The sequence below is a fragment of the Leuciscus leuciscus genome (genome assembly GCF_965113295.1).
Source record: "Leuciscus leuciscus genome assembly, chromosome: 22".
Classification (NCBI taxonomy): domain Eukaryota; kingdom Metazoa; phylum Chordata; class Actinopteri; order Cypriniformes; family Leuciscidae; genus Leuciscus; species Leuciscus leuciscus.
Window position 1 is genome coordinate 3,376,547 of NC_138746.1, and position 15,511 is coordinate 3,392,057.

At 36.8% G+C, this 15,511-nt stretch overlaps 1 protein-coding gene across 7 annotated transcripts in view; it reads left to right on the plus strand.

Annotated features, from left to right (window-relative positions):
* The first annotated feature begins 455 nt into the window (after nt 1–455).
* golga4 (golgin A4) overlaps nt 456–15,511 on the plus strand; it is a 45,729-nt gene continuing 30,673 nt past the window's right edge. For 3 of the 7 annotated variants that reach the window (XR_014201396.1, XM_082153254.1, XM_082153256.1), the window contains exons 1-7: nt 456–660; nt 2,978–3,055; nt 5,608–5,709; nt 10,137–10,209; nt 11,685–11,995; nt 14,691–14,738; nt 14,883–14,939. Coding sequence is in view for 6 of the 7 variants with exons in the window: in XM_082153254.1 (XP_082009380.1) it covers nt 592–660; nt 2,978–3,055; nt 5,608–5,709; nt 10,137–10,209; nt 11,685–11,995; nt 14,691–14,738; nt 14,883–14,939 (738 nt within the window). In the remaining variant the exon portion in view is untranslated. The remainder of the gene's footprint in view (nt 661–2,977; nt 3,056–5,607; nt 5,710–10,136; nt 10,210–11,684; nt 11,996–14,690; nt 14,739–14,882; nt 14,940–15,511) is intronic. The other 4 variants (XM_082153257.1, XM_082153255.1, XM_082153258.1 and 1 more) reach the window with 4 other exon arrangements.

Genomic DNA, 15,511 nt, shown 5'->3' on the forward strand with positions numbered 1-15,511 from the left:
GTAAAAAAGTTAATAAAATCTAATCGACGGGGAAATTTTAACATGTCGAATCTGCGTGATGTCTTCATAATCAATAACATACAACAGACAAATCTGTCTTTTTAATGATTATAAATGCTAATTATTATTTTTTAATTCACATTTTATTGTATTTTGATCATAAGACCTCTTCAGAAATCTAAATGTTAAATTTTTATCAATAATAATAATAATAATATATAATTAATTTTTTTTAATTGACTATACGTGTAGTTTTATTATTTTTACCACAATATTACAATGGTGTTCTTTGAAAAACCCTGCAGTACCACATAAATACCCTGCTATATGAAGTTTAGTAGCATGTTATATATCAATGTTATCTATTTTTAAGTGTCACTGTCTGAGTTTATGTTCTTAGTAACATTGAAAGATGCAAGTTCAATAACTCACAATCGTCCTTTCTGAGCCTCTCGTGCACCCGTAGCTGTTCACTTTTCCTCCACGTCAGCTGCATCTGCGCACTGCTCTCATCCACACATACATCAAGTGTTTTACCCTGGGAATCGGACAGTAAAATCTTTCCCGACGTGACAATTATCGCATGGAGTGATGTTTAAGAAACTGAAGCAGAAGGTGATAGTGGAGCAGTCGCCTCAGCGGAGCAGCGCGCAGGCGCAGGTCAGAGCACTTTACTCATGTAGCATGTATGCTAACAAAAACAAAACACAACATCAAGTATATACTACAAAATAAATATGCATTATAACACACTTACTACCGTATTATATATTTAAATTACAATATAAGCTCTTTAAATATCTATTAAACTAGCGGATTGGTTATACATTAACAAAACAGTACCAAAATCAGATGGTTTTAATATGGCACTGAATGATTACCATGTTCATGGATCATGGTATTAACATGGTATTTGAATTAATGCTATGGTATTACCATAATGATGAAATTCCGAGGATACTATGGTAGTTTTGAAATAGACATGGTACTGAATTGAATGTACCATGGTATTTTCATGGTACTCCAAGGTACTTCTAATAATAATACCATGGTACTACCGTGGTACATGTGTTAATAGCATGGTAATACCATGGTACTTTTTGGTATTGAGATTGTTTTAAATGGTTGTGACAATGTTACCTGTACTATGGTACTGTCAGTATCTTTTGTGTATTGACCATTGTATAAAAGATAAGTTATGCAGTTAATATAATGACATTTAAGAGATGTTAGAGGCCATCAGAAGGTTAACGTCATCAGATCAGTCGTTTTGGGATTTTGGGTGTTGGTTTGTCAACTAGCCTACTTGATGAACCACAGACCAACCTGACCTGTTAACCAGACCCGAGAGCACGTTTCCCTAAACAGACGCTCTACGGAAAGGTTAAACTAATACTTCAGTTGAAATTCAAGTCTGTCTGGTTTAAATATTAAGCAACGTTATACATAGAAATGATATAATAATAATAAAAAGACATGCCAGTGTCATATTTGACCCCAAATCTATTTATATCTATTAATTTATCCATCTATTTGTCTATTTATTTCATTATTTTTCAAACATATTTTACACAATTTATTTGTATTTGCAGGATTTTTCTAACAATTAAGCACATTTAAACCTAAACATAAAACATCATTTTTTATTATTAATCTGTTGTTGTGAAACTACATGTATAAGTATATAGTTTACATTGAAGTGTACAATCACTGTAGTGTTTGTTACACTTGAACAGAAGATGCAGGAGGATTTTTATTACATATTATAGTAATGAGTTTTTCTTTAGTGCAATAATGGAAATTTGAGAGGGAAATATGCTTTATTGCATAAATAATATCATATTGCAAAAATATCTCAATGTCCCTTTAATTAAAATTTTTGTTGACATTTTCTTCATGCAGAATTTAATTTCTTATTTTTACTATTTAAATATGCCATTTGTTTTGTGTTTGGCCTCTTGTGTCCATGCTGAAATCAGTGCAGTAAAACATGAGGTTAAAGTCGGCATGAAACAGAAGTTGCGATAGTCTTCAAGAAGAAATGCTGGGCAGGGCTTGATTTCGTCCGTGGGTAATTGATTGGATGGTTGTGGTTTGCTATTGGTCGATCATGTGAGTGACAGGTTGCCCCGCCCTCACATTAGTAAACACGTCATCAGAGAGGAGAAGAGATGCTGCAAGAGAGAGGGGAAGTTAATTTGATTCAAGATTACAAGGGCAAAAGGGCATGTGAATTTAACAAAAATAATGATGTGCAGTTGTGCACAGATAAATAATTTAGGCTATAATAAATGCTGAAAAATTGTCAATTTTTTATGTCATGGTGACTTTAAAGGGATATTTCACCGCTGGAAAGATGAATGTGTATGTAAATTGGGTCATTTATGCTGTAGAAATGTGAAATTATTTCAGAAGTTGGAGCCTTCTAGACTGAGAAAAGCCAGAAAATGTATTTTTGGCTCATGTGGATGAAAGACAACAACTCCCAGAATGCACTTGCTTCGCTGCCCCACGAGGCCACTCCCAAGCCACGCCTACCGGTTACAGAGGGCAGTATTGGGAGAAATGACACACCTAGGCTACTAGTCGACTCGACACTGAAAAGACGTCGTTTTATGGTGAGATCCCCCTATGGGCGGGTTGAAGACATGCGGAATGAGCTCCTCCTCCTGGCTGTAGTCTCTCGCCTCTGGACAAAAAGCCTCTGATGATGAAGCTAAATGATGATTTTTGCGTCATCTGAGGTTTTTTTCCAGACACAATACAGAAATCTCTGGTCTCAGGGGGACATGAGGGAGGGAAGCACGGTCACTCGAAAATACTACCGGGTTTCTACTGATACAAAGCTTAATGCTAATCGGTGAAGTATCCCTGTAAAGACAGTCTCCAGCTGTAGTTTCCTCTGTCTGTAATGTATGTAGTGCACTGCGAGTGATTATTGTGTCTCGGTGTATAACGCACATGTGTCTGTGTCCAGCAGGTGAGTTCAGGAGAGAGGCGTACTCAACCCCCTGTCCCGTACCAAGATGCCCCGGCCTCCCCCAACGACAGAGAGGTAAGCGGACAAACGGAAACAGGCCTTCTTCTCATTGGTCAAGAGTGCATGTAAATGAGCAGCAACTGCTTCCAGATATGCCCCTTAACTCTCCTGCACAGAATATCTCAATAAGAATACACAATATTGTCACAACACATGCTATTCACAAGATTGCAGACACAATACATTTAACGAATGCCTTCAGGTCAGATCTGCTAATTGCTTCCCTTGAGTTTTGGTGTTCATCGGGATATGCAACGTGTCCAATACTAAAATTAAAGTATTTACTTTATAATTGTATCCGTTTAAACCTAAGAAATGGCAAAAGTTTAGCTTGAAAAGTATGCTTGTGCTATTTTTTATTAAAATAAATTATACTTGGTTTAAATATGTAATATAAAGTGTCTAAATACTGGTTTAAGGAAATAAATTCTGTTTTAAATGAGATTTAATAATCTGTGAATTAAAAATGCTGGTTGAGTTAAATGACCTCTTGTTTTACAGAGAACGTTGTGCAGAGATATAAAACCAGTTTGATAATCTCCAGCTGGTTGGTTAACACATGACATGCTATTATTATTGTACTAATGCGGGCTAATAATAGTCTAGATGATTCGGTTTTGTCATTTCTGGACGGTGACATTAGACCCCCTTTGAAGCATGAATCTTTAAACATGGCAAATAATGACTTATGAGTACACCTTAATGGACTTTCAGACACTCTGCTTGGTTTATCTGTGGGAGTTTCATCAAAGTAGCATGAGTCAAGTTACAATTTTTTGCTTTATTGATGTTATTGTCCTCGTTTATGAATCACAGCTCTAATAAAATGAAGCTTAGAGTGAAGTGTATCACCGTTGCGGATGAGCCGTTTTACCGACCAGTGAGCCGAGGGTTGGATTGAACTTTTCTCTCTCACATTTTCTGTTTGTATTTCTTTTTGAAACTTCCATCAGATCTCAGAATGAATTCCACATCATCTCAGCATTTCCAGGGCTCAACAATAAGGATTTTTAGTGTTTTTATTTTATTTTTTACAAGCACTGTCAACATTTTCACTGGCCCTGCATATATTAATATATGCAAAAACCTAAATTGATGTCTGTCAGAATTTTATTTTCTAAATATTTAAATGTAAATACTTTATATATAATATTTATTTTATTTAATAGTAATAATAATATATATATATAACTTTATACAAATATATTTATTTATAAAGATATTATTCTAAAGATTTATGTGTTTTAGTATTTTATAAATACTACTAGTATTTATAAATAATATAATAGCTATGCTAGTATTTATAAAGATTTAAAATTATTTATAATATAGATTTTATTTTATTAAACTTTTATTTTTATTAGATTACACTATTATATTATGATTTTTTCCCCGGTTTCACAGACAATGCTTAAGCTAGTCCCAGACTAAATTGCACATTTGAGCTGTTTTAACTTAAAGCAACATATCTTAAATTATACCATGGTCTGGGTGAATACTCGATTCTGATTGGCTGCAGGGTGTCCATTAAAAAGTGATAGAGGACACCTAGTAAAGGAGTTCTGGTGAAACTTGACTGTTTACCGTTCGAAATTAATAAATAAATGCGCTGACTACATCAGCTGTGAGTAACCATAGCAACAGGCAGTAAACTGAAGGGTTCTACGAGCTGATTGGACTATAAATATCTCCGGTTGCTAAATAAACCGTCAGGCGTAACCAGGGAAACCAAGTTATTGTTTGTAAAAACTTTAGATTTCGATTGTAAAACTAATTAAAATATAAACTAATGTTTTAAAAATGTGTTATTTGGCAAGTGACCGTGGTATAAGCGGGTTAATGCCCTTCGAGGGGTCCATTGTCAGGTATTAATGGACTTCGGTCCTCCGCTGCGTGTCGGACGGTTCACGCCTCGCCGTCGTCCATTAATACCTGACAATGGACACCTCGTCGGGCATTAACCCTTACATATATCAGTGCCATTGTATTGTCTCAAGATGCACACCAGTAATGTTTTTAAGACACGTTTATAAAAGCTACTTAAATGCCCTAATTGGACTAAGGCCTAATCCTGGCTTAATCTAAGCCCTGTTTGTGAAACAGCCGTTAAAAAAAAGACTATCACTAAAGTTAAAACTTTACCTTGGTGACATTTAATTTGACACACACAAAGACTCATGTACATCATCAATAACTGTAAGATAAAGTGCCAGACAAAGCAGCTTTGCCAACACACTGACCCATCCTTATTTTTGAGCCCTAATTTCTTCTGTGCCAAGACGGCTAGAATTACCTTTTTTGATGTCTCTACTAATGGCATATCATGCTCTGATGCCAATCATGAAACTCTACACACAAAATCAGCCTTGGTAGTGACATCAAATAGTGTAAGTCTGCAGCCTCAGTGTGGATCCGCTGTCTCAATTCTCTTTCTGTTTCCACAGATGTCATTATCTCATGCTCTGGCTCTTTTTCCTGTCGTTTCACTCATTGTGTTGTTTTCTCATTGCTCTTCACTCCTTGGTCCCCGTCATTAATGCATTGACTCGTATGGGGGGGTCGTTCAGCTGCTGGCTGGGATGATAGCAGAACCTGCTTTTCTCTCTGAGTATACTATCTTTGCTCTGGACCACTCAAAACGACCCAAAGCGGCCCAGGTGCCCAGTGCGGTGAGTCTGTCCTCACACATCGCCTCCTCTTCCTCACCCCTGGAGAAATACTACAAACCCCCCCCCCCCTCCATCCTTCTGTGATGCCTTTGGAGGTTATGGGCTAGAGGAGGCCGAGTAACCCCTGCTTGCAGCTTTTCTCACTGAGCGTTTCACTAGCCGCTCTGCATAACTCAAAGGCATCTCGCTCCTAACCCCTGCATCTAATATCTTGCGTTCCTCGTTAGGCCTTGAGTGATTTGTGGGATGGCAGTTGCTTTTCTCCGTTTTTGTACCTCGGAATGGTTCCTCCTAGGGGTTGGGCGATATGACCGAATTTCTAATTTCACAATATGTGACCCTGGATCACAAAACCAGTCACGAGTCGCACTGGTATATTTGTGGCAATAGCCAACAATACATTGTATGGGTCAAAATTATAGATTTTTCTTTTATGCCAAAAATCATTTGGATATTAAGTAAAGATCATGTTCCATGAAGATATTTTGTAAATTTCCTACCGTAAATATATAAAACATTTATTTTTGTGAGTGAATGCAGCACAATCGTGAACATAAATGAACAACTTTAAAGGAACACTCCACCGTTTTTTGAAATAGGGCTTATTCACCTTCTTTCCTACATTTAGATAGGTGGGCAAATGCATTTTTGTCTCAGTGCATGCATTGTTTTAGTTTGACAGGGTCGGCGCTAGCTTAGCTTAGCATAATGAATGGAATCCTTTGTTGCCAGCTAGCATGTCCTGAGTAAAAGTGATATAAAAAAAAAAAAAAAAAACACCTAATTACTTCTTGTGACCTGCGTATTCACAACAAGTACAAATAGCGATGCAGATTAACACTAGGCGATTTCCTAGGCAGATATTGACTTATATATTAAGGACTATATTAGGGGGAAGCACAGGCGAAGCACTGCTACTTGGGCTTGATATCTCTGTGCTCAAGTAGCAGTGCTTCGCCTGTGCTTCCCCTTAATATAGTCCCAAGTCAATATCTGCATTAGAAATCGCCTAGTGTCAATCTGCATCACTATTTGTACTTGTTGTGAAATATGCAAGCCACAAGAAGTAATTAGGTGTTGTTGTTTTTTTTATATATCACTTTTATTCAGGACATGCTAGCTGGCAACAAAGGATTCCATTCATTATGCTAAGCTAAGCTAGCGCCGACCCTGTCAAACTAAAACAATGCATGCACTGAGACAAAAATGCATTTGCCCACCTATCTAAATGTAGGAAAGAAGGTGAATAAGCCCTATTTCAAAAAATGGTGGAGTGTTCCTTTAAAGGAGATTTTCTCAATGTTAAAATTTTTTTTTTTACCCTAGATTCCAGATTTTCAAATCTCGCCCAAATATTCTAACAAACCACACATCATTGGAAAGCTTATTTATTCAGCTTTCATATGATGTATAAATCTCAATTTCGAAAAAATTGACCCATGTGACTCGTTTTGTGGTCCAGGGTCACATATGAGAAATTGTATCTCATGATAACGATATGCATCACAATATAGTTATTTTGTGTTATTTTATCTCATTTGTTATTAAAAATAAGAATTAAAGAAGCAAGTTAAAAACAATAGGATAAATATGAATGAAACAAATGAAGTTTTTCAGGTTTATTTAACATGTAGTTAGAATTAGTACAGAAATGTATTAATTGTCTTCACTATATTAATTAAATATAAATTTATTCTTATTAAAACAAGTTTAAGAATTAAAAAAGTTATTCAGTCATGAGCAGTAAGTAATTTTAGGTAGGTATATTAGGCTGCTGTCACTTTAAGACAAAAAACGTACAGATCTATTACACTGTTACACATCCGGTTTACACTGAACGATTTACTTTCACTTGAGACATAACCGGCTGTGTTTGCATGAATACTGCACACGATGGACATTTTGACATAATTGCGTGTGTATTCGACCGTTCAAGCGCAATAAGACATGAAAGAGAACTGAGTTCCTTTTCAGGATGTATTGCACTCATCATAACTTTTTTTTAACATCAAGATCTCCTTATATTCTCATTCATGCATTTCATCACTCTGAAGGGTCAATAGTGCGATATAGCAAAATCTCTAATTTTAGACATTTTACACCGTGGTAACGATATATATCGTCATACCGCCCATCCCTAGTTCCTCTAATTTGGCATCTCCAGGAATGAATGTTATTCCCGTAGTGATAGAAATTGCCATGGATTCCCTGTCCCTTTCCTTAAGTAGTATCCTGATAGATTCCCCTCGGTTAGACAGTGTTGAATGTTCCCCTGCTGTTCCCTGAGAGTTCTTGTGATTTCTTTACAAAAACATTCAGATTCTTTGTTTAAAGTTTTTATGCTTCTAAACTTGGATTACTGAAGGTCCTCTCGCATGACTTGCGCCAACATTTCCCAGTGCACGCTTTAGTTATTCTACTCTTATTTACTCTTATTAAAATGTTTTTTGATTTTGAAACTGACACAAGGGGGATCTAACGGTTATGTTAATTGGTTAAGTAATGTAATATAAAATATAATAATCTAATAATCTAATCTAATGATAATAATAACAATTTAAATCATGATAATAATGTGTTTTTTTATACTTAAGGCCTGGTAACGGCTTGCTCTTTCCACTACAGTTATTGTGTCTGTGGAGACTCAGAGGCTCAGCTCTGACAGAAGGATTTGCTCATTATCTCTAGATACAGATAATCCCTCCACATGCACTTGAGCACATTACACACACATCAGCTGACGTACAGCACCGCCAATCAGATCCAACACACTGCTCATGTGATCTGGTGGATTATTAGCCACAGCATGTTCATCAGGTAGAAATAGACAAAAGGATTATGCAATTCGGGTGATATATTTCTGAATATTCTGATGTGTAAAGTGGACATAATTTTGTTTTTCAGCATAATGGGAGTTGGGATGTATATGAAATGTTTAAGGGTGTATTTTGTATCTGCACCAAATTAGTTATATAAATATCGATTGGCCCTAATCTGAGTAAGCAGAGACTTTCATTTAACTCTGTGGTGTTTGTTAGAAAGCAATGCATTGCTTTTTTCCTTCAGCATTGCAACAAACTGTGTTTTTTTTTACATGATTAGAGAATAAATGCTATAATAAAGGTTAAAATGCCCCTGCAAATCAATTCTAGGGACAAATATTGTGTTCATAAAAAGTCAATTTCTGACGCTGTTATTTATAGTATTGTTGATTAATTTGTCCTTGAATTGATTCTGTATTGTACAGCAATATTATAGACCGGTGCAATGATAACTGCATAAATATAATGCTGGTGTTGTTAGAGATTGTGCTTATAATGTGACATTACATAGTCAAAGTCTCCTTGGCCTTCATTGGCATATGCAAATGTTTTTAGTTCTTCCCTCTGTAAACTGGAAGTGTTTATTGCTAAACTTACTTGTGTATAATGTTCTGAAGGACACTTGTGGTTTGAGTGTCCTTGTTTTAGGATATCAAAGTGAAAAAATGTCTGATAATGCTGTGCTTTATTACTTTTGGCCTGAAGTGTGTAGGGTTTGCCTTCTGCACAGAACAGAAAGTGCGCTTCAGTTGTTGATTTTAATGTAAATACGGCTAGCTTTGACCTTTAACCTGCAGCAAAATGCCGTTTCCAGCATATTGCATTTTAAGAGGAAATTTAAACCCATCTTTCTGAGGTCACAGAGGTCCGGACTTTGGTAAATCTTTCATATTATTATGATTTATGCATTATTTTTTTCTTCCATTTCAAATTTTATGCAGTCTTACTAAATTTGATGTCAGACTATATTATATGCATTTTAGCTAAAACTGGGACAACATTGATTGGGCGTTTAACAGCACACGTTCAAAAAATAAACTTTAATGTTGCCAATGTTATGCCTGAAAAAGGAATAGTTATACAGTGTGCAGCTTTAGATTTTGTTAACCTGTTCATGTTTTAAAAAAAAGGTTCAATTCTGAAGGTGCAATAGTGTGAGATTTGTATACATTCTCATGTCCATGAACACAAACAGAGGAATATTACCCATGACTTGTTTCATCTACCTCAGGGAGAACGCTGTGGCCGTCTAACTCCTGCACACGCTCTCAGTAACCGGCTCCTCTAGTGGGTTTGGACCGTTTGCCGTTGACAAAGCCTCTAGTGTAGTGCTGCTGTGTTTAACTCCTTGTTTGTTTAACACTCGTTAATGTTTAACGATAGTTATGCTGTCTATGTTTGTATTTAACCCCTGTGTTAATCTCCGAGTTTGCATGAGGTTAAGGTGGGTGTAACCAGAAGCCCCTGCATTTCTCGTAGCAAAAACTAATATTGCTCCCAGAGTAATCGGGGTGCAGCACGATGGCTGGAGGAATACTAACCGGGCCTAAAGCTGAGCGGCGAAACACTGTTTCACTCATGTTTGTTGGTTCTGTTCTGGTGCAGAGCGTTGCTAAAGCAGCCGGGAGCTCTCCGAGAGGCAGTGTGAACGGGGATGGAGTCGCTTCTCCTCAGGCAAGTGACAGTCTATGAATGAATGAATGAATGTATGAATGAATGAATGAGGCATTTATATAGCGCTTTCATATGTACTACTGTACACCCATGGCGCTGTACAATCATATAAGGGGATCTCTCCCCCAACCAACACTAGTATAGTGCATTTTTTTTTATGTGTAATTAGCATAAGCCCCTTTCACACAGCGCGTTGATCCCGGGAAATTGCCGTAAAATTGCTTGAGTGCCTTCTGTGTGAACGCAAACACATCCCCGGCCGGGATGGGGACCTTGTAACATTGCCGGGATCAGTCCCGGAACGCGCCCTGGGTGAACAAAAGCCAGGACCAGTGCCGTAAGGGCTGTGTCGTAGTGATAACGCATGTGCCATCGCACCGGCCTTTCTACAACCTATGCTACAGAATATGGGGAACAAGCCACTCGGCAAACCCAGTGGCGCTACTGGGGAGTATGGACTCGTCTTCGTGTAGAAATGACGAAGAGTTATGAGCAGAACTGACATCTGACAGAAGTTATCACATCCTGACGTCACGTGTCTTTACGGGATCTTTACGGGATGTGTGTGAACGCACTCACAGATTCCGGAAAATCGCTGGCAGTGTGAATGAACCAAAATCAAACGATCCCGGGACGCATTATCCGTGTACTTTCCGGAATCTCTGTGTGAAAGGGGCTATAGTGTTTGATGCTGATTTTTCTGAAATAAGTTTGACAGCAGTCATTTTTAATGAAAGAAATGAATACTTTGATTCAGTAAAGGTGCATTAAATTGATCAAAAGTGATAGAAGACATTTATAATATTATTTAAAATTCAAGTAAATGCTGTTTTTCTGAACTTTCTGTTCATCAGAGAATCCTGAAAAAAATGTATCATGGTTTCCACAATAATATATAGCAGCACAACTGTTTTCAGCACTGTGATAATAATAATAATAATAAATGTTTCTTGAACATTAAATCAGCATATTAGAATGATTTCTGAAGGATCATGTGACACTGAAGACTGGAGTAATGATGCTGAAAATACAGATTTGATCACAGGAATAAATTACATTTTAAAATATATTCACATATACAACAGTTTTTTAAATGTTAATAATATTTCACAATATGACTATTTTTACTGTATTTTTTTCCCAAATACATTCAGCCTTGATGAGTGTTAGAGACTTTTTTGAACTTTTGAACGGTAGTGCACACACACAGAACTGTGTGAAAGTCACTGAAGCAAAAGCTATACAGTAAATTTGTCTTAAAACAAATAATTTTGTAAAGCATGACTTTTGCACAGTACTGTATATGTGTCACAGATATTACTCCCTTTTTCAGCACTTCACATTTTGAGTGTTATTGTTGTATAATTGTCATTGGATTTCAGTTGGGTATGACTGTATTGTCATTTTTTTGTAATAGGCCTGATTAAATAGGGTCTACTTATTTTTCTGAAATGTTTGTATTGCTTGTCCTCCAGAAAGAGGAGCCTCAGTCTCTGACCCAGAAGCTGCAGCAGAAGGTGTCGTCCATGGAGTCTTTGCTCCGGGGTTCGGGTCGCGGTGAAGGGCTCTTCCGCTCCAGCTCACGGGACAGTCTGGTTAGAAGCTCCTCCAGAGAATCACTCACGCTCATGGGAGAGAATGAAGCCCCGGCGTACGACCCTCCGTCAGACATCGAGAGCGAGGCGGAAGATTCGCCCGGCAGCGTCGAGAGTCTGTCTAAAGAGCAGCTCTTGAACCGCCTGCACAGGGTGGAGAGAAGCCTCGGGAATTACAGGGGGAAATACTCTGAGGTGAGCGCACTCAGTGTAAACATTTCGGCTGATCCAATCGCTCGTGGTCAGACTGTTTGCTGATTCAGTTTTTTCCAGTTATGATTGGTTTTGCAGGGATTTTCAAGGGGAGTGCCTCAGATTACATATATGTGACCCTGAACCACAAAACCAGTCACATGGGTAAAGTTTTTAAAATTGAGATTTATACAATATACATAATCAAAGCTGAATAAATAAGCTTTCCATTGATGTATGGTTTGTTAGGATAGGACAATATCTGGCAGAGATACAACTATTTGAAAATCTGGAATCTGAGGGTGCAAACAATTTGAAACATTGAGAAAATCGCGATTGTGCTGCATTCACTCACAAAAATAAATGTTTTATATATTTACGCATTATACATGAAGCTGAGAGTCTTACTCTCAGCCTCACGGGCTAATCTGAGATACAGAAAGGCACCGAACCCTTTGCTACATTCCATTTGCTAGAACTGGCACACCTTCCTTTGTGTGCCAGTTATCCCTAAACTCTTAAAAACCTTACTACCTTTTGTTTTTCTTATTTGGAAAAGAGACATTTGTACCAGTCGCATTGAGACATTTCAAATGATACTAAACATGTCTGATAATCATTCACATTAAACTATATACTGTATTTTCTTGGGTGAATTCAGGTGATCTGAGCATGAGAGAGAGAGGGTGAGGGAAGAGGGAATGAAATGTAGATTAGGATGACTCGGGGGTCACAAGTGCACAAGGGGGAGTTCAAATGTTAATTTCCAGAGAGGTCCTTTGTCCTCTCAGGGTCTGGTCGCTCTTCAACCAGACTGTCCGGCACTTTCTAATTTCTCAAATCTTACAGAACATTATCTTTACTTAATATCCTAATGATTTTGGCATAAAATATAAATCGATAATTTTGACCCATATAATATATTGTTGGCTCTTGCCACAAATAAACCCGTGTGACTGGTTTTGTGATCCAGGGTCACATATTACTTCTGCAAGTAGTCAGATGCAGAAGTTTAAACTTTTGTTTTGCCACATATATTTTTTTTTACGTATATAATTTTTTACGTATGTATGTGTGGACACAAAACTTTGAACACCTCAGGCCACAAAATGCACACTTTTTTTTTGTCATTTCATGTAAAATTAGCATTTTATTTGTTTAAAAGTAACTATTTCTGATTAATATTTATATTTATTACATTTATGATCTCACTGGGTGCCATCATGTTCACATTACATGCATGCATCTCAAAGTCATTTTTCATGATTTTGGAAACATGCCTAATATTATTGCATTATGAAATGTTGAATTATGATTATATTGTTAATTATGTAAGCGTGCACCAGAGCGAGCAGTGCATTAATGCGTGTCAGTGTGTTCCTGTGGAGTCAGATTTCGTCTAGTCAGCCTGTGATCTGTATAACAGTTCTGCTCCAGGCGTTTTTAATGATGTATGTTGGAGACTGACACATCAAATGCAACTGTATTGTTGTTACAACCCGATTTCAGGCTGTTACTACATGCTTCTAGTATTGTTGAGCATCTAATTCAAAATATTTCTTTCTAAATTACTTGTCATATATTGTGTTCATTCAAAGTGACATATAGTGCACTTTTGCCAGGGATAATTCCCCTAAATCATGCTTACTTGAGATGGGAACTGCAATCTTTGCGCCATCAGGGCCTGTTCCAGAAGTAGTATTATTGCTCATTAGGTATTTAAACAAACCGTTGGCCAGTTGCGATGCTCTTAAAATGGTCAAATATTGGCGGATTTATTGGCCTGGTACCAAATCTAAGGCTCTCCCATTCCTGATGCGTTTGGTTAAATGCAAATTAAAGCACAAACGCACGTTGAATTTAAAAGGCTTCGTGTTTCAAGGAAAGCTCTTTGGCTCATTTGTAATCCCTGCATTTCCTCTGCTGTAAGATGTGTCCTGAGATAATCGCCAAGTAATAGATCAATAAACTCTGTGGCATGAACATGCGTTGCATATTGTTAAACTCTAATTAAGAGATTATTTGAACGAGTCTGTTTTGTTCAAGAAGAGCTCAGCCCTCTAGTACAGACTGTGCATACTAAACATGACACATCAGTGCCGCCTCAGTCGAACAGATTACGGAGATAAGACAGTGAGAGGGTTATTAACGGCTAGTAATTTTTAATTTGCCAAAATAAGTTTTAAATAAGCTTTAAAAATAAGACAACCATCTGACTGCAAAAACAAATACAGTATTAGAATGATTTCTGAAGGATCATGTGACTCTGAAGACTGGAGTAATGATGCTGAAAATACAGCTTTGCATAACAGAAATAAATTATATTTTAAAGTATATTAAAATAGAAAACCATTATTTTAAATTGGAATAATATTTAATAATATTTACTGGGTTTTTTCTGTATTTTTGATCAAATAAATGCAGGCTTGATGAGCATAACATAACATTTTAAACAGTAATATTTCCAAACTTTTGACTACTATATATATATATATATATATATAATTTTTTTTACATTTTTACATTTATTTTAATTGTAAAAAAATGTTATATTAATATATATGTATGATCCCTGATATGTTTCTGATCCCAGTTCTGATCAGATCATGTGATCCCACACAGAATTCCTGATTTGGGAATGGGACAGTTTGTTCATTGTTACTTGACTGATATATTCTTCCTCCTTCTCTTCTCTCAGTTGGTAACAGCCTACAGAACCGTACAGCGGGATAAAGAGAAAACTCAGGTAATCTCATATTCAGCCGATGCCGCAGAATTAACGACTGTAGTTTTCCTCACAGCTCGAGGGATGTTTTCCTAATGTTTTTCCTTTAATGAGCTGCTGTATTTGTGCTGTCTTGTCATTCATCTCTGTCTGTGTGTCTCTCAGGCCATCCTCAGCCAGAGTCAAGATAAAGCCCTGAGAAGAATAGGAGAGCTCAGGGAGGTTTGTCTTTTGCCTCTGGCTCACACATTCATTCTTCATCACAGGCTCTACCGTCGATGTTTTTACACTTCTGATATCTCTATTACTTATTACTTAAAGACAGCATTCGTAATGCAGCTAACGTCTGTGATGTGGCATGTTTCAGAGACATTTCAAGATTTTGTCTCTCTGGGTTTGATTGGATCGAGATTAGGCAGCATATATCAAATATTTAATATACACTAGTGTTCAAACATTTGGGCTCAGTAAGATGTTTTTTTATTTTAAGAAATTGATACTTTATTCAGCATGGATACATTCAATTTGATCAAAAGTGACTGTAAATGTTCCAAAAAATATATATATTTCAAATAAAGGCTGTTCTTTTGAATTTTCAATCAAAGAATCCTGAAAAAACACATTTTCCACAAAAATATTAAGCCGCTTTTATAACTGCTTTCCACATTGATGATAATCATAAATGTTTCTTAAGCATCAAATCATCATATTAGAATGATTTCTGAAGGATCATGTGACACTGAAGACTGGAGTAATGATGCTGAAAATACAGCTTTGATCACAGGAATAAATTA